This window comes from Mobula hypostoma, chromosome 9 (genome assembly GCF_963921235.1).
Source record: "Mobula hypostoma chromosome 9, sMobHyp1.1, whole genome shotgun sequence".
Lineage (NCBI taxonomy): Eukaryota > Metazoa > Chordata > Chondrichthyes > Myliobatiformes > Myliobatidae > Mobula > Mobula hypostoma.
Genome location: NC_086105.1, coordinates 68,103,889 through 68,130,295, shown reverse-complemented (window position 1 = coordinate 68,130,295; position 26,407 = coordinate 68,103,889). Strand labels below are relative to the sequence as shown.

The following is a 26,407-nucleotide window of genomic DNA, read 5'->3' as shown; positions in this document are numbered from 1 at the left end:
AAATCAAAGCCCATCTGCTCTCTAGGATGGGAAAAAAGAACGCCACAGCACTATTCTGTAGAGCAGGGGAGTGACCCCTGGTGCCCTGCCAGGTAATTATTATTCAACTGACATTTTTAACAGGATGACAGAGGTAATTTTATTTCACACAGAGATTATGGTGGGTGCATGTAACGCGCAGCCAGGGTTAGTAATGGTGGAGGCAGATACATTGGGGACATTTAAGAAACTCTTAGATAGGCACAGTGAAGAAAGAAACATGGAGGATTATGCAGGAGGGAACGGTTTGATTGATTAAACCGTTAAAGGTTAAAAGGTTGGCATGACATTGTGGGCCAGAGGATCTGCACTGGTCTATGTACTTTTGTCACTAAGTTAGCCTTCTGAGGTTTTGTATTCTCATATTGCACGTCAGGGAAGATCACACCAGCAGGGTTACAATTGTTAGTAATCCTGCTGAATCAGTCTGATTTGTGATATTAATCCAGGGCTGTCAGGAGCAATAAAGCACCCAGGCAGTTCTATTACAGTTAATAAATTAAAAGGACGCAATGGCGTGGCGGTTAGCCTGACGCTATTACAGCTCAGGGCGTTGGAGTTCAGAGTTCAATTCTGATGTCGTCTGTCAGAAGTCTGTACGTCCTTCTGGTGACCATGTGGGTTTCCCTCGATGCTCTGGTTTTCTCCCACAGCCCAAAGACGTACCAGAAAGTAGGGTAATGGGTCATATATTGCCGCATGGTTATGGTCGGGTTAAATTGGGGGTTGATGGGTGACATGGCTTGTTGGGCCAGAAGGGCCTGTTCTGAGCTGCAGCTCAATAAATAAATAAATAAGCAGTAGTGGAATTACTCCTGTCAGTCCATGAGCTGATCTTTCAGTGAAATAATGATTTCAAATGCACTGTTTTTGTAGGGTGTCAGTAATACATATGGCCAGGTCTTATTTAGCTTTTATTCCATGTCTCAGCCCCAGGCTTTTTAGTTCAGTATTGTTGACTGCTGAATAAAATTATGAACTTTATTGCAAAAGAAATTCCAAAGGACTTGGCTCAGCAAAGAAGACGCAGGTGTATCTTCCTGTTTCGTTATAACCTGCCTCATTGCTCTGTATAACTTGGCTACCTTACATCTCTGTGTAATTCTTGCCTGCAAATTATTTAAATGTGTCCTTACAAATTTGTACAGTTTGTACATGCTTTCTGTGTAAGTTTCCACTTCTGTGTTTAAAATGGCAGATGTTTAGGTAAACATGTCACTCTGGTGCTACATCTTCCAGCCAGAGGTGGCCCTGGATCCCATGGATTTATTGAGTATTTCTGCTCATTCCATCCATATATCGACTGTAATATATGCGTATCGGACCGCAAAGCACTCCAGCGGGTTATCGGCACCCAATTGCCCACCATTGAGAACATCTACCATAAACGCTGCCTAGGCAGGGTGAAAAGCATTATCAAGGATTCATCTCACCCTAATCATGGACTTTTTACTCTCCTCCCATCCGGTAGGCACTACAGGAGCCTCCGCTCCCGCACCAGCAGGCACAGAAAGAGCTTCTTCCCTGTGGCTGTGACCCTGCTGAACCTCACATCACAGCACTAAGCAGTATTGCACTCATATTGTACTGTCTCAGTACTTTTATATTTGTGTGCTGTAGCACTTACTTTTTATTCGCAGTTATTTTGTAAATAACACTATTCTTTGCATTTCTGGTTAGATGCTAACTGCATTTCATTGGCTTCGTATCTGTACTAAGCACAATGACAATAATGTTGAATCTAATCTAAATATTGGTCAGATTCCATATTTGGAATATCGTAAGCAATTTTGAGCTTTGTGAGCTCTGGAGAGGTTCCAGAGGAGATTCACAAGAATGAAAGGTGTAATCTTTGAGAAGCGTTTGATATCTCTGGCCTTTTACTTGATAGTCATAGTCATAGTCATAGTCATACTTTATTGATCCCGGGGGAAATTGGTTTTCATTACAGTTGCACCATAAATAGTTAAATAGTAATAAAACCATAAATAGTTAAATAGTAATATGTAAATTATGCCAGGAAATAAGTCCAGGACCAGCCTATTGGCTCAGGGTGTCTGACCCTCCAAGGGAGGAGTTATAAAGTTTGATGGCCACAGGCAGGAATGACTTTCTATGACGCTTTGTGTTGCATCTCAGTGGAATGAGTCTCTGGCTGAATGTACTCCTGTGCCCACCCAGTACATTATGTAGTGGATGGGAGACATTGACCAAGATGGCATGCAACTTAGACAGCATCCTCTTTTCAGACACCACCGTCAGAGAGTCCGGTTCCATCCCCACAACATCACTGGCCTTACGAATGAGTTTGTTGATTCTGTTGGTGTCTGCTACCCTCAGCCCGCTGCCCCAGCACACAACAGCAAACATGATCACACTGGCCACCACAGACTCGTGGAACACCCTCAGCATCGTCCATCAGATGTTAAAGGACCTCAGTCTCCTCAGGAAATAGAGATGGCTCTGACCCTTCTTGTAGACAGCCTCAGTGTTCTTTGACCAGTCCAGTTCATTGTCAATTCATATCCCCAGGTATTTGTAATCCTCCACCATGTCCACACTGACCCCCTGGATGGAAACAGGGGTCGCCGGTACCTTAGCTCTCCTCAGGTCTACCACCAGCTCCTTAGTCTTTTTCACAGGTAATTCTGCTCACACCATGTGAAAAAGTTTCCTACCGTAGCCCTGTACTCAGCCTCATCTCCTTTGCTGATGCATCCAACTATGGCAGAGTCATCAGAAAACTTCGGAAGATGACAAGACTCTGTGCAGTAGTTGAAGTCCGAGGTGTAAATGGTGAAGAGAAAGGGAGACAAGACAGTCCCCTGTGGAGCCCCAGAAGGATGAAGTTCAGAAGGATGAAGGAGGATCTCATTAAAACGTACTGAATTCTGAATGGCCCAGGTATATGAACATGGAGAGAATAGTTCTATTAGTAGGGGAGTCAAGAATTGAAGGAGCAACTGAAAACGTTGAATGTTTAATTCCTTCCTTAGATACTACCTGACCTGCTGAGTTCCTACAGCATCTTGTGTGCATTGCTCAAGGTTTCCTGCATCTGCAGATTTGCTCTATTTGTGACTTTTGTGTCTTTTATTTTAAAGAATTAATCATTTTGCAGTTCTGGGTGTAAAGATTGCTTTTGCAGACCTGAATGTTTAATTGTCAGAAGGAAATTGTTCTCTCCCCTGTTCCTGTTCAATGGGAAGATGGTTTGGTGTGATGGTCTTGAAGCAATGGGACGATGGTTTGGTGTGATGGTCATGAAACGTTGACTGCTGTTGTCAACCCTCACCCATTGTTCCAGATCATGTGGTCAGCAGCACTGCTACATTCCCATTTAGCTCCACGGTAGCGTAGCAATTAGTGTGACACTATTACAGGAGTTCAATTCCAGTACTGTTCTGTAAGGAATCTGTGTGTTATCCTCCTGGATGCATGAGTTTTCCCTGGATGCTTCAGTTTCCTCCCACAGTCCAAAGGCATATCGAGTAGGTAAATCAGTCATTGAAAATTGTCCTGTGATTAGATCAGGGTTAACTGGGTTTGTTGGGAGTTTCTGGGGCAGCCTTGCTCAAAGGGCCGATTCCGTGCTGTATCACTAAATAAAATAAAATTTAGCTGATTGGCTGAACATTGATGTGATGTTTCATTAGCCAATCCTCACAGTTTTTGCCCTTTTCCGTACTTCAACGAGTGCGCCACGAAATGCGAACACATTCAGTTCTGCAGCCTTTTTGTGTGAAGTATTCCCAGTGTCAGCAAAATGTCCAGACGTTTATCTAAACGGTTCTGCCGACATGAACACAATGGCTCAGAATGTGGGCTGTTTTAAACTTCTACCCGGCCCTTTGTGCCTGGGAATTCCTCACATAAATGTAGTTAATTAGTGAGCTTCAATTCCACTGGTGGAATGCCGATCCTGATCTCTAGGTACTTCTAGTTTATCTGTTGATAGACAGGGATTGAAAAATGTTAAGAAAAAGCAATCTGCATCTACAAAGGGCATTTTAACGTGACATTCAAGTAGAGAGCTTTACAACCAATGAAGTACTTTTGAAATGTAATTGCTACTGCAATGTAAGAAACGTAACTATCAGCTTATGATAGTTAACTCTAACTCTAATGTCACCAATACTCCAACAAACTTCTGCAGATCTACTGTAGAGTGTCCTGACTGGCTGTGTGTGTCGTGGTCCGGCACAGCAATTCAAATGCGCAGGAAAGTAACAAGCTGCAGAGAGTAGAGGACACAATTCAATACATCACGGGCACATCCCTCCCCATCTTGTCCATGTACTTATCCAGAGTCCCTTAAATGTTGCTATCAAACCCACATTCATCACTCGTTTTACACATGCACCACTCTCTGAGTGAAGTTTCCCCTTTAAATATTTCACCTTTCGCCTTAAGCTTATGACCTCCAGAATCATAGAAAAGTAAAGCACAGAAACAGTCCCCTCGGCCCATCTAGTCCATGCCGAACCATTTAAATTGCCAATTCCGAATGACCTGCACCGAGACCATAGCCCTCCATACCACCCCCCATCCATGTACCTGTTCAAACTTCTCTTAAACATGGAAATTGAGCTCGCATGCACCACTTGTGAGGCAGCTCACTCCACATTCTCCCAGCCCTCTGAGTGAAAATGTTTCCCCTCATGTTCCCCTTAAACTTTTCACCTTTCTCCCCTAACCCATGACCTCTAGTTGTAGTCCCACCCAACCTCAGTGAAAAAGGCTGTTTGTATTTACCCTATCTATACCCCTCATAATTTTGTATAGCTCTACCAAATCTCCTCTCAATCTTTGCTGTTCCAAGGAATAAAGTCCTAACCTATTCAATCTTTCCTTATAACTCAGGTCCTCCAGACCCAGCAACATCCTTATAAACTTTCTCTATAGTCTTTTATACTTATTTACATCTTTCCTGTAGGTAGGTGACCAGAACTACACACAATACTCCAAATTAGGCCTCACCAATGTAACTGTCAAGGCCTCCAGTTAGAGATATAACCACTCACTACCACTCTTTGGCTTCTCCTGCCAATTTATTACTTCATCCTCAATGACTTAATCTCCTGGGCTAACTCCCATATAGAACTTTGTCAAAGGCCTTGCTAAGGTCTATGTCGACAATGTCTGCCAAGGGCTGCCCCAGCAAATCCTGAGACTGTGTTGGTTGGTGATGCAAACGACACATTTCACTTGTGTTTCGGTGATTCAAGATTCAAGAGTGTTTATAGTCAGTGTTCAGTACACCGGTGTAAAGGAGAATGAAATGGTTGTTACTCCAGATCCTATGCAGCATAATAAACCACCATAATTATAAAAGACACAATAAAAAAAAACAAAAAGCAGTATAATTATCAATAAAAATCCTATAAAACACACTGGGGAAGTAAGTGTTATGTGCATAGACTGACTGCACATAAAGCGAAGCTAGGGGATTTGTATGTAGGGGTGGTGGGTGGGTTAATGGACGATGGTGTTCATTAGCCTGACGGCTTGGGGGAAGTAACTGATTGAGTCTGGTGGTCCTGGTGTGGATGCTGCTTAGCTTCTTCCCCGATGAGAGTGGGACAAACAGTTCAGAGGCCGTGGAGTAGTATCCTTCATGACGTTACTGGCCTTTCTCCGGCACCTTTCTTGTTTATTTGTCCTTGATGGCGGGTAGGTTGGTGCCAGTGATCTGCTGTGCAGTTCTAACTCCCCGGTGTAGAGCCTTCCTGTCCACCACAGTGCAATTGCCATATGACACGGTGACCCAGCAAGTTAGGGTGCTCCCCACTGCGCATCTGATGAAGGTCATGAGTATCGATGTGCGTAGACCAGCTCTCCTCAGAAAGTAGAGGTGTTGGTGAGCTTTCCTGACTGTGGAGAATGTTTTCTGGGCTTATGAGAAGTCGTGTGAGGTATGGACTCGTGACAAATAAATCTGATCTTTAACACAAGAGATTCTGCAGATGCCAGATCTGTATCTTTTCATCTTTTTCCTTCATCAACCTTCTTTATAACTTCAAAAAACTATAAGTTGCACAGTCAACTGAACTTTTTGACACACAGCAATCTCCCACATACAGTGCTGCGATAAGGATCAGATAGTCTTTAATTGATCTTGTGATGTTGATTATGTCGTAAATGTTGTCTTATTCCCTTATTTTTCAACATAATGCCAGGGAATTTGTGGCATTTACCTGGGAGAGGCAACCATGGTTTCTTATCCTGTCTGAATGTGTACCCTTCCCTTGCCACTCAAGTAGAGGACTTTGGAGATGGGCGCTTAAACTATGTCCTTGTGGTTTAAATCGAACTGCTTACTAAGCTACTGCTAAAATTCTATTCGTGGGTAAACAAAAATGAAGGAGGTCATCAATCATTCATGGGATATTGCATTCTGTTGCTCCTTAGATGATATTTCAAAGTTTGAAGTAAATTTATTATCAAAGTACATATATCTCACTATATACAACCTTGAGCAACACACACAAAATGCTGGAGGAACTCAGCAGGCCAGGCAGCATCCACGGAAAAGTGTACAGTCAATGTTTTGGGCCGAGACCCTTCAGCAGATCTGGAGGAAAAAAGATCATGAGTCAGAGTTAGAACGTGGGGGGAGAAATACAAGGTGACAGGAGAAACCAGGAGTCGGGGGAGGGGTGAGGTAAAGAGCTGGGAAGTTGATTGGCAAAAGAGACACAGGGCTGGAGAGGGGTGGATCTAATAGGAGAGGACAGAAGGTCATGGAAGGAAGAAAGAAATGAGGGAGGAACACCAGAGGGAGGTGAGAGGCAAGTAACGAGATGAGGTGAGAGAAGGAAATGGGAATGGGGGAATGGTGAATAGGGGGATAGGGGGCATTACTGGAAGCTGAAGAAATTGTTTCACCTCCCCCCCCCCACCCCCCTGTTTCACCTGTCACCTTGTACTTTTTCCTCTCCTCCACCAACTTTCTTACTCTGACTCCTCATCTTTTTTTCTCCAGTCCTGATAAAGGGTTTCGGCCCAAAATGTCGACTGTTTACTCTTTTCCGTGGATGCTGCCTGGCCTGCTGAGTTCCTCCAGCAATTTGTGTGTGTTACTCAGGTTTCCAGCATCTGCAGATTTTCTCTTGTTTGTGATACACAACCCGGAGATTCATTTTCTTGTGGGCATACTCAATAAGTCCAATCACCATGATAGGATCAATGAAAGACAGCACTAACTGGGCATACAACCAGTGCACAAAAGACAACAAACTGTGCACATACAAAAAGTAAGAAAGAATAATAATAAAAAAAAATAAATAATAAATATCGAGAGCTTGAGATGAAGTGTCCTTGAAAGCAAGTCCTCAGGTTGCAGGAACATTTCAATGATGGGACAAGTGAAGTTGAGTGAAGTTATCCCCTCTGGTTCAAGAGCCTGATGGATAAGGGGTAATAACTGTTCCTGAACCAGGTGGTGTGAGTCTTGAGGCTCCTGTACCTTCTTCCTGATGGCAGCATTGAGAAGAGTGCATGTCCTGGGTGGTGGGGGTCCCTGATGATGGGTGGTGTAGGGTCCACTGAAATGTTGTGGAACAAGTATTCCTGATGAATCATAGGAAGGAATCATTACAGAGCATTGACAATAAAAGACTCCTTCTTATGTAACTTTGCCCACTAAATATTCTGTGTTAAAGCTGCATTGTATTATAAAGGGAATAAAATGTTGAATCATATCTTAGTTGGAACAGAAGTGAATTGTTGCAAGACCGCTCTGCCTCCTCCTTCGATTAAATTATGTTTGAAATACCGGCCCAGTATGAATTATCGGTGTCATCGCCTTCCTGCTCTCTATTGGGCTTCCAGTGTCTCTATTACAATTCAGGCAGAGCTGCTGAATCAGCAGGTTTCCACTGTTTTTAAGCCCATTGCTGGCTAGGGAGACAAGATCAGTTCCTCTCGCCCCCTGCTAGTTTTGCCCGGTAGTTCCAAGTTTGAACTCTGGCTGAATTTTAGGAAAGTGGACTGTGTTTACGTCAAAGCCACTTGAGGGACGTTAGTTGGACCAAATGCACTGGCGGATGAAGAATTCAAACACCCTTTTTCCCTTGCGCAGTGACTCATCATGTGAGGGCTCCGATCAAAACCCTTCACTGTGTAAATTTCCCGTTAACGTTAACATAGTCTCTCTCCTACTTGCCATATACGAAGCTTAAGAGGATTCACTACGATCAGGATACATTACATTTGCAAGACAACTTTGACACCTGGCCATTGGGATAATGAGACGGAACTATGCAGGAAAGATTAAAGGTATCAGTTCCTGACAGTGTGCCAAACCAATTAATGTTTAATAATATGCTATAATATATATTGTTTACTGACTGTGAATGGGAAGGACACAAAATATTAATTGAGTGTACTTTTTACTACTGAGCATGAAAGGGCTTTTAGTTAATCGTGCAGTAATTTTGTAAGAATTGCTATTTGATTAATAAAAGTGTTTGCAGTAACTTTGAGCCATTATTACTTGTCCAAAAGGAATTACATGAATCAGTGGCTTGAAATGTGCTCGGAGTAAATAATTATTCATTTGTCTCTGCGTCTGCTACCCACTGAATGCAAAATGTGCAAAAGCTTGTATTCCTGCAGCCTTTGCAGTTTTAAAACTTAAATGCGAAAGCACTGTAATGGTTAGGCATCGATTGAACATAACCTTCTTTCAAAGCAAGTGTTACGAGCAACACACACGGAATGCTGGAGGAACTCAGCAGGTCAGGCAGCGTCGATGGAAATGAATAAGTAGTTGATGTTTCGGGCCCTTCATCTAGACTCAAAAGGAACGGTGAAGAAGCCAGAATAAAGAGGTGGGGGTGGGGGAAGGAGGACGAGCTAGAAGCCGAGAGGTGAAGCCAGGTGGGTGGGGGACTAAGAAGCAGGGAGATGATGGGTGGAAAAGGTAAAGGGCTGAAGAATCAGAATCAGAATCGGGTTTACTGTCACTGGCGTATGTCATGCAATTTGTTGTTATACAGCAGCAGTACATTGCCATACATAATAATAAAAGCTGTAAATTACATTAAGAAATATATATATATATATATATATGTAAAGTTAAATAAGTACTGCAAAAAGAGAAAAAAAAGTAATGAGGAAGTGTTCATGGGTTCACTGTCTACTCAGTAAGTAATATGATAGCAGAGGGGAAGAAGCTGTTCCTGAATCATTGAGTGTGTGTGCCTTCAGGCTTCTGTATCTCCTTCCTGATAGTAGCAGTGAGAAGAGGGCATGTCCTGGGTGATGGGGGTCCTTAATGATAGAATAAGGAATAAACGTCTGTAGAATCTGTAGTAATATTTACGAAGTGTTATGAACTGTTCAGTGATTGGAGGTGGTTGGTAACTGGCTGCCTATTTGTCATCCTCCAGAAATCCGGGCTCAGTTAGTCGAGCAGCTGAAATGCTTGGAGCAGCAGACGGAGATGAGGGTTCAGCTCCTCCAGGATCTCCAGGATTTCTTCCGCAAGAAGTCGGAGATTGAAATGGAGTATTCCCGAAATCTGGAGAAGCTGGCTGAGCGATTCATGGCGAAGACTCGCAGCACAAAGGACCATCAGCAGTACAAGTAAGAGTGTCCTTCTTGTGGAGGACCGCTTCATTGAGCACCAGTGCTCTGCCCACTGCAGAACGTGGGATATCCCTGTCGCCACCCATTTCAATTCAACTCCCATTCCCATTCCAATCTCTACTACCACAATGAGATTTGCAGCTCAGGTTGGAGGAGCATGTTCCATCTGGGTAGCCTCCAAACTGATGACATGAACATTGATTTCTCCAACTTCCGGTAATTATTCCCACCTCCTCCCTAATATAATCCTCCCCTTCTGCTGAGCTCTCCCTTTCCCTGTTTTTTCTATTCCCTATTCTAGTTCCCTTCTCACCCCTTCCCTTTCCTCACCTACTTATCACCTTCCCCTGGTTCCCCTTCTATCCTTTCATCCATGGTCTGGTGATTTTTCCGATCAGATTCCTTCGTTATCTCTTCTACCGCTCACCTCCCAGCTTCTTTCTTCATCTCCCCTCCCTCACTCACACAATTTCCTTCTCACCAAGTCTCACCTATCACCACTTAGCTGTTACTTCTTCCTTTCCCACCACCTTCTTATTCTGGCTTCTTCCCCCTTCCTTTCCACTCCCCATGGCCTGAAATGTCGGCTGTTTATTCCCCTTCATAGGTGCTGACTGACTTGCTGAGTATCATTCAAGATTTCCAGTATCCCTTGTGTTTATGGAGGCTCTCCTGTCTGACTGCTGACTAAATTAGTTATTTAAGCCTGCTCCCTCTCTAACACCGTGGGAAATTGTAGAAATACTCAGCAGCCCAGGCTGTATCTGTGGCAAAAGAAAAAGAGTTCAAGTTTCTTCATCAGAGTTAGTCTCTCTGCTCCGAAGTATTAGTTCTTTCCAATGAAGTTTGAAAGTTTCCAGATTTCTGTATATTGCTTTTGATTTTTGATATGAATTCGTCTTGAAAGCACTGTGAATATTGTGTTTTGCAAACACTTCTTTTACAGTTGAACCTCGTTAGTTCTTTCTCGAATCGGGGATTGTGAAATTGACTGATAACAAAGGACTTAAACATAGCAGTTTTCTGGAGAAAAGTTGGCTCTGACAACTCCTATTACATTTTTATTTGATGGCTCTGATCCTGTGCATTGAGGGCAATGGCGTGTTAGTTATTGTCATGGAATTCAGTTGCGATATCTTAGGATGTTGTGTACAGTATAAAGAAGCTTTGAATTTTCAACCCTATCAGCTTGTGCATTATTCAGTAAGGTCATGGCTTATTTAGTCAACTCTACATTTCTGTCTGCTGCTAATCACTCCAGATTCCTTTACAAACAAAATACCTGTTCACCACGACCATAAGTTGAGTTTCGGGTCGAAGCCGTGCATCAGGGCTGGGAGTAGACATGAATGATGGCCATTATAAAGAGGAGAGGAGTGGGGGAGGTGGTGAGATGGGAGTCTGGGGTGAGCGATGGCCCTGAGGAGGGTTTAAGATGACAGATGGTAAAGGATGGGGGTGGGTGGGTCCAAAGCTTGAAGCCTGATATCTGCAAATCTGAGAATCTGGGGACGAGGACTGGAGCCCCAGAGGCGGCCTAGCCTGGGGTCAGAGGCCTGTCTCTGAGTGGATGGGAGGGTGGGAAAGGGATTTGTTTTGCTCTTGTTGATGCTGTTGAACTTGGTGGGCACGCTATGTTGCTGCTGGAATCTGTGAGAACACTCGTGGGTTGCTTCCACTACACCCTTCGGTGTGTTGGTTGTTAACGTAAATGATGCATTTCACTGAGTGTCTGGTGTACGTGTGATAAATAAATCTGAATCTGAAACGGAGACGTTCACAGGCAGATGATAGATAGTGGCAGACAAAGAAAATGAGAGGCAGGAGGAGTGAGATAGGGTGAGGGGAGGGTGAAGGTCGGACACTACTGTTGGAGGGAGGTTTATGCACTTGCTTATCTGTCTCCAGCAACAGTCTGCGACCTTCACCCTCTCTACCCCCAACCTTCGTTCTTCATTGTCTCCATCTATCATCCACCTGCCACCATCTTCCAAATTTTTCCTCTCTCCCCTCTCTGTCCTGGCATTACCTGCCTGTCATCATACACCTGTCTCCGTCCATCACTCACCTAAGACTCCTGTCTCATCACTACCCCATCTCCTCTTTATACAGGTGTTCTCCCCTCTCCTCTCTCTGTCCTAAGGCAGGGGTTTGACTCGAAACATTGACCATTTCCTTTCCTCCATTGATGCTGCTTGACCTGAGTTCTTCAGCTATATGTTTGTTTAGTTACTCTCGGTGGGTAGAGATTCCCAAAGATTCACAACTCCCGGGACACAAGAAATTCCTCCTGTTCTCCATCTTAAATAACTAAAACTGTGCCCCCAGGTGGAGTTGGTGTTGGACTGCCTCTTGGCAAGCCTGAAAACCTTGTGGAAGTTGTGTTTTGATTTCTTGTAATGGTCATAGTCACCTGATTTGAATGCTGCAGTCCTGGACATCACCAGTGAATGGATCTCTGGATTCATCCATCTTTTCCGGTTTGGGAACACCAGGATTATAAAAACTGTAGCAAACTGTCAGGTCAGCAGAAAAGGTCATTGGCTGCAAGATACCATCATTGCAGGACTTGTATGTGGCCAGGACAAAGAAATAAGCAAGAGAAACCATTGCAGACACCAACCACCCAGCAAACTACCACTTTCCAAAAGCTCCCTACTGGAAAATGTTATTAGTCTCCTAAAACAAAAACATAAGGCCATAAGACATAGGAACAGAATTAGGCCATTCAATCCATCGAGTCTGCTCGGCTATTCGATCATGGCTGATCCTGGATCCCACTCAAACCCATACACTTGTCTTCTTGCCATATCCTTTGATGCCCTGACTGATCAGGGAACTACCAACTTCCACTTTAAATATACGCATGGACTTGGCCTCCACCGCAGTCTGTGGCAGAGCATTCCACAGATTCACTACTCTCTGGCTAAAAATATTCCTCCTTACCTTTGTTCTAAAAGGTTGCCTCTCTATTTTGAGGCTGTGCCCTCTAGTTCTGGATATCCCCACCATAGGAAACATCCTCTCCACGTCCGCTTTATCTCGTCCTTTCAATATTTAGATAGTAGTCTGCAATATTATTCCATTTACCAAATGCATTATCATACATTTCCCAACACTGTATTCCATCTGCAACCTTTTTGCCCATTCTTCCAATTTGTCTCTTCTGCAATTGCATTGCTTCCTCAGCACTACCTACCCCTCTACCTATCTTCGTATCATCCTCAAACTTTGCCACAAAGCCACCAATTCCATTTTCCAAATCATTGACAAACAATGTAAAAAAGTAGGGGTCCCAATGCTGATCCCTGAGAAACACCACTAGACACTGGTAGCCAACCAGAAAAGTCCCTTTTATTTTCACTCACTGCCTCCTGCCTGTCAGCCATTCCTCTATCCATACCAGTACCTTTTCTGTAACAGCATAGGATTTATCTTTTTAAGCAGCCTCATATGTGGCACTTTATCAGAAGCCTTCTGAAAATCCAAGTAAATGACATCCACTGCCTCTCCTTTGTCCACCCTACTTGTTACTTCCTCGAAGAACTCTAACAGATTTGTCAGGCAAGATTTCTCTTGTCAGAAACCATGCTGATTTTGACTTATTTTATCATTAGTCTCCAAGTACCCCAAAACCTCATCCTTAATAATATACTCTAACTCTTTCCCAACCACTGAGGTTAGGCTAACTGGCCTATAATTTCCTTTCTTTTGCTTTCCTCCCTTCTTAAAAAGTGGAATGACATTTGCAATTTTCCAGTGCAAGGGTCAAGTGATCCTTGAAAGATCATGACCAATGCACCCATTATCTCTTCAACCTCTCTCAGGAGTGTCGGATGTAGTCCATCTGGTCCAGATGACTTATCAACCTTAAGACCTTTGAGTTTGCCTAGCACTTTTTCCTTTGCAATGCAATGGCACTCACTCCTGCTCCCTGACATTCATGGACCTCTGACATACTGCTAGTGTCTTCCATTGTGAAGACTGATACAAGGTATTTATTAAGCTCATCTGCCATTTCTTTGTTCTCCCATTACTACCTCATCAGCACCATTTTCCAGTGGTCCAATATCAACTCTCACCTCCCTTTTACTCTTTATATAACTGAAAAAAGCTTTTAGTATCCTGCTTTATATTATCACCTAGTTTGCCCTCATATTTCATCTTATCCTGTCTCATAGCTTTTTTAGTTGTCTTTTGTTGGATTTTAAAAGCTTCCCAATCATCCAACTTCCCACTCACTTTTGCTACCTTATATGCCCTTTTCTTGGCTTTTACGTAATCCATAATTTCCCTTGTCAGCCACAGTTCCATTGCGATACGGATACATGTGACTTATAGTCCTCCCTCTCAAATTTCAGGGTGAATGCAGTCATATTATGATCACTGTCTCCTAAGGGCTCCTTTACACTAAGCTGTCTAATAAGATCTGGGTTATTACACAACACCCAATCTAAGATAGCCTTTCCCTGAGTAGGCTCAAGCACAACAAGATGCTCTAAAAAGACATCTTTTAGGCATTCAACAAATTCCCTCTCCTACGATCCGATGCCAATCTGATTTACCCAATCCCTTTGCCTATTGAAGTCTCCATTACAATTGTGTGATTACTCTTATTACATGCTTTTTCCAGCTCTCTTTGCAATCTCAACCCCACATCTTGGCTACTATTTGGAGACTTATATATTATTCTTATAATTTTTTTTTACCTTTGCAGTTTCTTAACTCAACCCGCAAAAAGTCAACATTCTCTGACCCGATGTCGCCTCTTTCTAAAGTTCCATCTCCTACCAACAGAACCACACCATCGCCTATGCCTTCCTACCTGTGCTTTTGATACAAGTTATATCCTTTGATGTTAAGTTTCCCAACTATGGCCTTCTTTCAGCTACGACTCAGTGATGCCTGCAGCATCATACCAGTCAGTCTGTAATTGCACCGTGGGTTTGTCCACCTTTTTCTGAATGGTACGCACATTTCAATACAGCACCTTCAGTCCTGCATTCTTCGCCTCTGTTGTACAATTTAACGCTTTGCTCCGTCTGCATTTGTACCCAATCATTGGCTTGTCCTTCCTTACATTCATGTTACACCCATCATCGACTTGTAAACCTGCTGGTTTATCCTGAGCTCTATCATACTGGTTTTCATCCCCTTGCTATATTAGTTCAAACCATTCCCAACAGCTCTAGTAAACCTGCCCGCAAGAATATTCGTCCTCCTTGGATTCAAGTGCAACCCATCCCTTTTGTACAGGTCCCACCTGCCCGAGAAGAGATTCCAATTATCCAGAAATCTGAATCCCTGTCCCCTGCTCCAATTTTTCAGCCTCGCATTTATCTGCCACCTCATTCTATTCCTATCCTCACTGTCACATGGCACAGACAGCAATCCCAAGATTACTACCCTCGAGGCCCTGCTTCTCAGCTTCCTTCCTAACTCCCTGTATTTTTTTTTCAGGACCTCCTCCCTTTTTCTACCTATGTAGTTGGTAGCAATAGGTACAATGACTTCTGGCTGCTCACTCTCCCTTTTCGGGATATTGTGGACATGTTCAGAAACATCGTGGACCCTGGCACTTGGGAGACAAACTACCATCTGTGTTTCCTTTTCGCGTACACAGAATCGCCTGTCTGACCCCCTGACTGTAGAGTCCCCTACTACTGCTGCCATCCCCTTCAGTTTCCTACCCTTCTGAGCCACAGGGCCAGTCTCAGTGCCAGAGACACGACCACTGTTGCTTCCCCCAAGTAGGCTCTCCCCGACTCTGCCCCCCCCACCAATCAGCAGTACTCAAAATGGAGTGCTTATTGTTGAGGGGGGCAGCCACAGGGTGCTCTCCTTCTTACGCTATCTTAAAAGTTTCTTCCCCCAGACAGTTAATCTGATCAACCATTCTAGTTAGCACTCTGTCTATTATCCCCATCACTACAACACTGTAAATACTTTAAACCACTTTGATCATGCTGTTTACATTTTAAATAAATGCTGTTATTTATGTATTTGTGCACATTTTAGTCCATATCTGTACTTTAACCTCTAACTTTATTTTTTATATAATTCTTTATAATGTTGAATGTTGTTGTTTTGTTGCATGTCACACCCTGACCAACACAGCAAATTTCGAATACACGTAAATAAACATGCAGTGGCCACTTCATTAGTTACCCCTTGTACCTAATAAAGTGGCTACTGAGTGTATGTTCATGGCCTTCTGCTGCTGTAGCCCGTCCACTTCAAGATTCGATGTGTTGTGTATTTAGAGATGCTCTTTTGCACACCACAGTTGTAACGTGTGGTTATTTGAGATGCTGTCACCTTCCTGTCAACTTGAACCAGTCTGGCCATTCTCCTCTGTCCTCCTTCATTAACAAAGGTGTTTTCACCCACAGAACTGCTGCTCATTGGGTGTTTTTGCACCATTCTCTGCTGCCATATGATTGGACGATCAGATATTTGTATTAACGGGCATTGAACAAGGGTACCCAATCACTAAATGTATATAGCAAATTTACATATAGTGGCATGCAAAAGTTTGGGCATCCCTGGTCAAAATTTCTGTTACTGTGAATAACTAAGCGAGTAAAAGATGGCCTGATTTCCAAAAGGCATAAAGTTAAAGATGACACATTTCTTTAATATTTTAAGCAAGATTACTTTTTTATTTCTACCTTTTACAGTTTCAAAATAACAAAAAAGGAAAAGGGCCTGAAGCAAAAGTTTGGGCACCCTGCATGGTCAGTACTTAGTAACACCCCCTTTGGCAAGTATTACAGCTTGTAAACGCTTTCTGTAGCCAGCTAAGAGTCTTTCATTTCTTGTTTGGAGGATTTTTGCCCATTCTTCTTTGCAAAAGGCTTCTAGTTCTGTGAGATTCTTGGGCTGTCTTACATGCACTGCTCTTTTGAGGTTTATCCACAGATTTTCGATGCTGTTTAGGTCAGGGGACTGTGAGGGCCATGCCAAAACCTTCAGCTTGTGCTTCTTGAGGTAGTCCATTGTGGATTCTGAGGTGTGTTTAGGATCATTATCCTGTTGTAGAAGCCATCCTCTTTTCATCTTCAGTTTTTTTGCAGACGGTGTGATGTTTGCTTCCAGAATTTGCTGGTATTTAATTGAATTCATTCTTCCCTCTCCCAGTGAAATGTTCCCCGTGCCACTGGCTGCAACACAAGCCCAAAGCATGATCGATCCACCCCCGTGCTTAACAGTTGGAGAGGTGTTCTTTTCATGAAATTTTACACCCTTTTTTCTCCAAACATACCTTTGCTCATTGCGGCCAAAAGGATCTACTTTAACTTCATCGGTCCAGCGGACTTGTTTCCAAATGCATCAGGCTTGTTTAGATGTTCCTTTGCAAACCTCTGACACTGAATTTTGTGGTGAGGATGCAGGAAAGGTTTTCTTCTGATGACTCTTCCATGAAGGTCATATTTGTGCAGGTGTTACTGCACAGTAGAACAGTGCACCACCACCCTAGAGTCTGCTAATTCTTCCTGAAGGTCTTTTGCAGTCAAACAGGGGTTTTGATTTGCCTTTCTAGCAATCCTACGAGCAGTTCTCTCGAAAAGTTTTCTTGGTCTTCCAGACCTCAACTTGACCTCCACCATTCCTGTTAACTGCCATTTCTTAATTACATTACGAACTGAGGAAACGGCTACCTGAAAACACTTGGCTATTTTCTTATAACCTTCTCCTGCTTTGTGGGCATCATTTATTTTAATTTTCAGAGTGCTAGGCAGCTGCTTAGAGGAGCTCATGGCTGCTGATTGTTGGGACAAGGTTTGAGGAGTTAGGGTATTTATAAAGCTTTGAAATTTGCATCACCTGGCCTTTCCTAATGATGACTGTGAACAAGCCATAGCCCTAACAAGCTAATTAAGGTCTGAGACCTTGGTAAGAGTTATCTGAGAGCTCAAATCTCTTGGGATGCCCAAACGTTTGCATGGTGCTCCTTTCCTTTTTTCTGCTCTAAAATTGTACAAAACAAAAATAATATACTAATCTTGCTTAAAATGTTTAAAAGAATGTTTCATCTTTAACTTTATAACTTTTGGAGATCAGTTCTATTCACTTAACTATTCACAGTAACAGAAATTTTGATCGGGTTGCCCAAACTTTTGCATGCCGCTATAATCCTTGATAATCTATATCCTTCCATTCCCTGTACATTCATGTGTCTAACAGTCCCTGAAAACACCACTGTCATACCTGTTTCCACCATTAACCCAGCAACCCATTCCAGGCACCTTTTGCTCTCTGTGCAAAGAAAATGTGCACCACACATCTCCTTTAAACATTCCCCCTCTACACCAATACATCATGGTAACAGACCCTTCTGGCTCAGTGAGACCATGCCCCCCCAATCACACCCATGTTCCCAGTTAACCTACTAATCCATTGCTGCAATATCTTTTCATCTTCACCTGAAAGGTTTTAGAAACATAGAAAACCTACAGCACAATACAGGCCCTTCGGCCCACAATGTTGTGCCTAACATGTCCCTATCTTAGAAATTACCCGGGGTTACCCATAGCCCTCTATTTTTCTAAGCTTCATGTCCCTCTCCAGGAATCCCTTAAAAGACCCCATTGTATCCACCTCCACCACCTTTGCCGGCAGCCCATTCCACACACTCACCACTCTCTGCGTAAAAAACTTACCCCTGACACCCCCTCTGTATCTATTTCCAAGCACCTTAAAACTGCGCCCTCTCATACTAGCCATTTCAGCCTTGGGAAAAAGCCACTGACTATCCACATGATCAATGCCTCTCATCATCTTGTACACCTCTATCAGGTCACCTCTCATCTTCCATTGCTCCAAGGAGAAAAGGCCAAGTTCACTCAACCTATTCTCAGAAGGTATGCTCCCCAATCCAGGCAACATTCTTGTAAATTTCTGCTGCACCCTTTCTATGGTTTCCACATCTTTCCTGTAGTGAAGTGACCAGACCTGAGCATAGTACTCCAAGTGGGGTCTGACCAGGGTCCTACAAAGCTGCAACATTACCTCTCGGCTCTTAAACTCTATCCCACGATTGATGAAGACCAATGCACCGTATGCTTTCTTAACCACAGAGACAACCTGCGCAGCAACTTTGAGTGTCCTATGGACTCAGATCCTTAAAATCCCTCTGATCCTTTTGTTAGGGTTCAGGGTTTTTTTTATAAAGGAAGTATTCTGTAATTTACCATAGAAAAGCTTTATCGAGTAAGAAAATACAGATTAACACAAGGCAAAGGAGAAGGTGCAGGAAGGAGGACTTCTGATGTTTGCATTAGTGGCCTCTCTTCCTGGGAAGCTGAACTTGTACAAACAGGATGGTTTGCACCTGAACTGGGGGTGGACCAATATCCTTGCGAGAAGGTTTGTGCTGCTGTGAGTCGGGGGGTGGGGGGAGGCAGAACTAGAGTTGCAAGGAGATGGGAACCAGAGTGCCAGGGCAGCTCGTGAAATGGTTGTGAGAAAAGTCAATGTTAAGCCTACATAAAAAGACAGAACTTTAGCAAGTCCTTTGACAAGGTCCACAAGGTTCAGTCACTTGTCATTCAGGATAAAGTAGAAAACTTGTGTCCAGAGAGAAGCCAGAGATTGGTAGTAGATGGTTGGCTCTCTGAATTGAAGTCTGTGACTGCTGGTGTGTTGCAGAGATTGGTTCTGGCTCTGTTGTTGTTTATTTCACCTATATTAATGATTTGGATGGTAATGTGGTAAACTGGATCAGCAAATCCCGAATGACACCAAGATTGGAGGAGTAGTGGACAGTGAGGAAGGCTATTAAAACCTACAGGAGTTGGGGTGTTATGTTGAAGTTGTATAAGACAGTGAGGCCAGATTCAGAGTACTGTGTGTAGTTCTGGTCACCTGCCTACAGGAATTATATCAGTAAGATTGAAAGAGTGCAGAGAAATTTTACAAGGATGTTTCTGGGTCAGGGGGACCTGAGTTATAAGGAAAGATTGAATAGGTTATGACTTTAATTCTTGTAATATAGAACATTGAAAGGAGATTTGGGAATGGTATACAAAACTGTGAGGGTTATAGATGACATAAATGTAGTCAGGCTCATTCCACTGAGGTGGGGTGAGCCAAGAACTAGAGGGCATAGTTTTAGGGTGAAAGCTGAAATATTTAGGGGAAACTTGATGAGGAATTTCTTTGCTCAGAGGGTTGTGAGGGTGTAGAATGAGCTGCCAGCAGAAATGGTGGATGTGGGTTTGATTGTAGCTTCTAAAACAAGTTTGGATAAGTGCAGGGATGGGAGGCGCATGGAGGGCTATGGTCCAGGTGCACATTGATGGGCAGAGTAACACCCTCTTTACATCCAACCTCTACACCCCTCTGGGGTAGGAAGTTCAGAGACTTAGTACCATCTGCGAGGAATTCTGGTACAGTTTTAAATGGCCATCCCCCTAATCTTTTAACTGTGTTCCCTCATTCAAGAATCCTGTACCTACCTTCTCTCATACCACACTTGCAGCATGACTGGCAGCTTAAAAAAAATTCCTCTTATTTTTATATGCTTAACTCAGAAGAAGTGGTCTGTTAATGCAGCTGATCTCCCCACTGACTTCAGCTTCAGCTGGCATGATCTTTTTATACTTTTAGTGGATTTTGTAGGTGGTTATTTTTGCCTCAGGCATTTGCTTTACTCTTGGCCATTCTCGACCACCTCAGAACTTTTCTCCCCACTGATTTTTAAAAATTGAAATCATATATGGTTCCATTATTCACCCTAAACCAATTAGAAGTTCAAGAACACAGAACTGGTATTGTAAGCCCAGAGCTCGTTCTTCCGTAGGGTAAGATGAGAGGGTCTAATTCTGTAAACTTACCCTTTTCCCTCCTGTTCTTTTGTTTCTGTTTTGCTAAAAATCCACCAGTAAAAAAAGTTAATTAACTAAAGTGACAGTTCTAAATCCCACCTAGCTCTCTGTAGACATAGAAGATTAAAATTACATATACTGTAAGAGCAGAATTAGGCCATTTGGCCCATCAAGTCTGCTTCAACATTCGATTATGGCTGATCTATTTTCCCTCTCAATCCCATCCCTGTAACCTTTGACAACTTTATTAATCAAGAACTGTTCAACCTCTGTTTTAAATATACCCAATGACCTGGCCTCCTGTCTGTGGCAATGAATTTAATTGAAGTAATTGAAGCAAAATGCTGGGGGAAATCAGCAGGCCAGGAAGCATCTATGGAAAAGAGTAAACAGTCGACGTTTCAGGCCAGACCCTTCATCAGGACTGGAAAAAAGAGATTAGAAATCAGAGTAAGAAGGTAGGGGAGAGAGAGGAAGAAATACAAGGTAGTACACGATAGGTGAAACCAGGAGAAGGGGAGGGGTGAAGTAAAGAGCTGGGAAATCAATTAGTGAAAGAGATAGACTAGAGAAGGTGGGTTAGACAAGAGGAAGTAAGGCCATGGAAGAAGGGGAAGGCAGAGGAGCAGCAGAGGGAGATGATGGGCAGGTAAGGGGATAAGGTGAGAGAAGGGTATGGGAATGTGAAGGAGGGAGGGGGGCATTGCTGGAAGTTCAAGAAATCGATGTTCATGCCAGCAGGTTGGAGTCTAACCAGATGAAGTATAAGGTGTCATAGAAAAACAGTCCCTTCTTGACCTCTATTTTACCTTCGATGATTTTTCTGCAATCTTTATACTCATCCAAGTATTCATGAATAACTTTGACAATCCTAAGCGACATCCGTATTTTTGCTGAGCATTGACTCCGTATGCAGAGGTAGCAGACTTCCTTTGATCTCTCATCTCATTCAAGTTATTGTTAGTTTCATATTCCTGTCGGTCACCCTGTAATTACAGATTTAGTTAAAGGACCTGTTTATGTCTGAACTTATGATGTCTAACCTGCTAAAAGACAATTTAGAAGATAGTACCATATCTGTCAGCCTCTTTTTTGGCATGTTATAATAGTAATTAATATCTTAAGATGGTGTGCTGTGCATGTATTAAGCAAAAGGTTTATGCAGCAATTGCAAATTAGCAATGTGATTTTATGATTTACCTTGCATGACAGTGCTCTATATTTGAAAGGCATCCAACACCTGAGGCCATAAATGGGAGATAATTAGCCATTAGAATTCAGGAATTTGGAACTCGGTATCATATAGAATCATTAAGATAAATAGCACAATCATAATTACAGAGAAGTGCATCAGTGAGAAAGATTCAGAAGGAATTGGAATTGGTTTTATTATTGTCACATGTACTAAGATGCAGTGAAAAGCCTTGCCTATTATTCAGACAGTGAGGCAGAATTAAGTAAAACCATAATGGAATGCAGAATAAGGTGTTACAGTTCTAGAGAAAGTGCAGAGCAGGCAGGCAGGCAATAAGGTGCAAGATCATAATGAGGTTGTACTCACTCTAATGCTCTCCCTTTTACCCTATTTGTTCCCCTCTCCTAACCCTCTGCCACCTTCCCTGATGCTCTCCCCTTGCCCTCTCCCCTCCCCCAACCTCCTCTACACACCCTGACTCTCTTCCTCTCTCTGTCCCCCTAACTGTATCCCTCTCCACCCCCTCATGTCCCGATTTGTGCTGGATGGGGAGGGGAGGGAGGGGCGGCTGTGGAACACCAGCCCCAGGCTCAACCTGCTGGGCCGATGCCACCAATTTGTTGAGATGTGCACATAGAATGATGTTAGGCACATTGCAAACTGAGTTGTATCACGACAGAATAATACAAAATCTCAGACAAGAGACAGAGTTAGAAGGAAAGGGGTCTGATGCTGTTTAATCTTAGCTAGTACTAGCCTGGATTTCAAAGTATTCTCTACTGTTTATTCACATTGGTGATGAATGTAGGAAAACCTAGTTTTAAAAGGTCTTTGCAAATTAACATTTCATACCCATTTACTTGCTGGTATTTGACAGTGTTGATTTGAGGGTTCAGCTATGAGGTTTCCAATTATGGTCCTTCCTTTAATGACTAAAGCCTGTGAAATTGGTCTTGACCATTCTAAAAGGTCAATTGACTGATTAATGCCTTGTAGTACCCTTAATTGCTGGAAATTAAAGCATGAAATAATGGCTCTGAGATGTTAATCATGAAGGATGTGGTTCAGGGTACTTGGAGGCACATGATAAAATAGGGTGTGGTTGGCATGGATTCCTCAAGGGGAAATCTTGCCTGACAAATCTGTTGAATACTTTGAGGAAATAACAAGCAGGATAGAGAACGGAGAATCAGTGGATGTTGTGTACTTGGATTTTCAGAAGGCCTTTGACAAGGTGCCACACATGAGCCATGGTATTACAGCAGAGATTCTAGCATGGATAAAGCAGTGGTTGATTGGCAGGAGGTAAAGTGTGGGAATAAAGGGGGCATTTTCTGGTTGGCTGCCAGTGACTAGTGTTCCGCAGGGTTCTGTATCGGGACCAATTCTTTTTACGTTATATCTCAGTGACTTGAATGACAGAATTGAATGTTTTGTTGCAAAGTTTATGGATGATATGAAGATAGGCGGAAGGGCAGGTAGTTTTGAGGAAGTAGAGAGGATACAGAAGGACTTAAAAGAGATTAGGAGAATGAGCAAAGAAGTGGCAGATGGAATACAGTGTCAGGAAGCGTATGGTCATGCTTTTTGGTAGAAAAAATTAATGGCTAGACTATTTTCTAAATAGAGGGAAAATTCTTAAATCTGAGGTGGAAGGGAACTTGGGAGTCCTTCCCTAAAGGTTAATGTTCAGGTTGTGTCGGTGGTGAGGAAGGCAAATGCAATTGGCATTCATTTCAAGAGAACTAGAATATGAAAGCAAGGATGTAATATTGAAGCTTTATAAAGCACTGGTGAACCCTCAAGTTTTGTGAGCAGTTTTGGGCCCCTTATCTAAGAAAGGATGTACTGACATCGCAGAGCGTTCAAAGGAGGTTCACAAAAATGATTCCATGATTGAAAGACTTGTCATATGAAGAGCATTTGATGGTTCTGGGCATCTACTCGCTGGATTTCAGAAGAATGAGGGGTGACCTTGTTGAATCCTATTGAATTTTGAAAGGCCTCAATAGAGTGGATGTGGAGAGGGTGTTTCCTTTGGTGGGATGGTGTAAGATAAGAGGACACTTAACCTTAGCAGAGAGGGGCATCCTTTTAGATCAGAGATGAAGAGGAATTTCTTTAGCCGGAGAATGGTGAATCTGTGGAATTCATTGTCACAGACGGTTGAGGAGGCCAAGTCTTTAGATATTTAAGGCAGAGGTTGATAGATTTTTGATTAGTCAGGGCATGAAGGAATATGGGGAGAAGGCAGGAGATTGGGGCTGAGAGGGAAAATGGATCAGCCTTGATGAAATGGCGGAGCAGATTTGATGGGCCAAATGGCCTAATTCTGCTCCTGTATCTAATGGTCTTAATGATCTTCATTTCCATATTTCTTAAAGACAAGGAGAAAGGTCATTCAGCCCATTGAGGCTCTGCCAGCCACAGAGCAATACTGTCTCCCAACTAATTTTTGTGATGGTCTATTCTCCCCACTGTTCCATCAGATTCAGAATCACAATCAGAATCAAGTTTATTATCAGTGTCATGCAGTATGTAGTACAACATGTTGTTTTATAGCAGCAGTACAGTGTAAACTATACATTAGTACAAGAAATGTAAGTAGTGCAAAAAGAGAATAGTGCAAAATAGTGAATAATGTTCATTGGTTCATGGACCATTCAGAAATCTGACGGTGAAGAGTTGAGTATGTGTCTTCAGGTTCCTGTACCTCCTTTCTGATGGTAGTAATGACAAGAGGACAAGTCCTCGATAGGGAGGGCCCTTAATGCTGGATGTCACCTTCCTGAGGCACTGACTTCTGAAGATGTCCTCAGTGATGGGGAGGCTAGAGTCTGTGATGGAGCCGGTTGTGTTTACAACCCTCTGCATCTTTACCCGATCCTGTGCATTGGCAGTGATCCCACTTGGCAGAATGCTCTCCACAGTGCACCTGTAGACATTCACGAGAGTCTTTGGTGACACCCCAAATCTCCTCAAGCTCCTAATGAAGTATAGTCACTGGCTTGCCGCCTTCATGATTGCGTCAATATGTTGAGCCTAGGTTTACTCCTCTGAGATGCTGATGCCCAGGATCTTGAAGTTTTCTCATCACAAGATGCCCAGTCTCTGGCCTACTCTTGTAGCGTTAGAATCCATGTGACTGGTCCAGTTTTGAGTTTCTAGTCAGTTGTAATCCCACCTACCTTTAACTTGTTCTGTAACCCTGCTCTTCAGGTACAGGCCCAAATACCGTTTGAAGGAGAAGTGTTCTGCCTCCATTCTGCAGCTGAAACATTCTTCAATTTGTCTTGAATCCTACCGTTAATTCATTTAGTCTAACCCTGGTCTTAGTAACTCTGATAAGGGACGGTATGTAGTCTCAACACGAGACATCGACTATTTCCACGGATGCTGCCTGAGTCCTCCGGTGACTTGTATTTCATTTCCTTTCAATGAGGCTGATTTGTGACTTAGCTCCATCTGCATGCTTTTTCTTTCCATTCTTAGTACTTTTGATTAACAAAATTATATCTGTCATTGCTCTGTTAAGCATTCAGTTTGTCCTTTTTGACCTTTTCATGGCCAATTAAAATGCAAACTCTTTGCCAGGCTATTAATTAATACATTTCTCTATACTTGTACACTTTATCTACCTGGATTCTCATTAGCTCAATGTGAATACGACTGCCATTGAAGTTCTTTATTATATTTTATATTCTGAGGCAATAAGGGGACCATTTGACCCAATGAGTCAGAGTCAAACAGCATGGAAAAGGCCCTTCAGCCCAACTCGTCCATGCCATCTGTGTTGTCCAGTGAACTAGTCCCATCTGCCTACATTTAGCCCTATCCATGTAGTTATCTAGATGGCTTTTAAACATTGTTAAAGTGTCTCCCTCAACTACTGTTTCTGGCAGCTCTTCCCAAATATTTGCCACCCTTTCCATGAAGAAGCTGCCCCTGATGCCCCTTTTAAAACTCCTGTCTCTGATTTTAAACCTGTGCCCTCTTGTTTGTAGTACCCCTCCCTGGGAAAAAAAGAATATGTATTGTGTTCCCATGTTTGCCTTCCCAAAGTACATCACCTCACAGATGTTGGGATTAAATTCCATTTGTCACTGTCATGTCAAACCTTCCGTTTGATTGATGTTCCATTTTTCTTGCTCTCTGCAACACCTATTTTCTTATCACCTGCATACAACCTATGCCAGCTCTATAAACGTGATCAAAATCAATCTTAAATCCAAAGCTGCAAAAGTGCATCATTTGTGCAAAGTCAGATCACGTGCAGTGAAACATCGAAACATGCAGTATAATGTATTGTTTGCACCGAGGATGTGTTGGAGACAGCCTGCTCTGGCGGTCTCAGGGAGAACGTACAAACTCATTACAGACTGCAGTGGGACTGAAACCCCGATCTTACAGCTGCTGCTGTAAAGTGTTACATTAACTGCACTTTGTTATGCATTAACATATTGATGCAACAATTTGAGGTTGCCCCGATTATCCTGCACTAGGGTTAATTTCTGCTTGGCCTGAATCTGCACACTTGAGTTCCAAGATTTGATTGGAGTGGGATAGGGATCAACGTGGCAGACAGCGGCAATCTCAGGGAGGCAGGTTCTCCTCAGGTTTCCCTACTCCAGGACGCTGCTGGTACGTCGGCCCATGTTATGCTGAGTGCTGACAGCTGAGGCATTACAATGGGAATCAGGTTTATATTCACTGAGAACAAAACTGGCTTTGCAGCAGCTGTACAGTGCAA

At 43.0% G+C, this 26,407-nt stretch overlaps 1 protein-coding gene across 10 annotated transcripts in view; it reads left to right on the top strand.

The window, feature by feature from the left end:
- Positions 1–26,407, top strand: part of srgap1a (SLIT-ROBO Rho GTPase activating protein 1a) — a 310,991-nt gene that overhangs the window by 151,696 nt on the left and 132,888 nt on the right. For all 10 annotated transcript variants that reach the window (XM_063058474.1, XM_063058468.1, XM_063058467.1 and 7 more), the window contains exon 2: positions 9,435–9,630. In XM_063058474.1, coding sequence (XP_062914544.1) covers positions 9,435–9,630 — 196 coding nt within the window. The remainder of the gene's footprint in view (positions 1–9,434; positions 9,631–26,407) is intronic.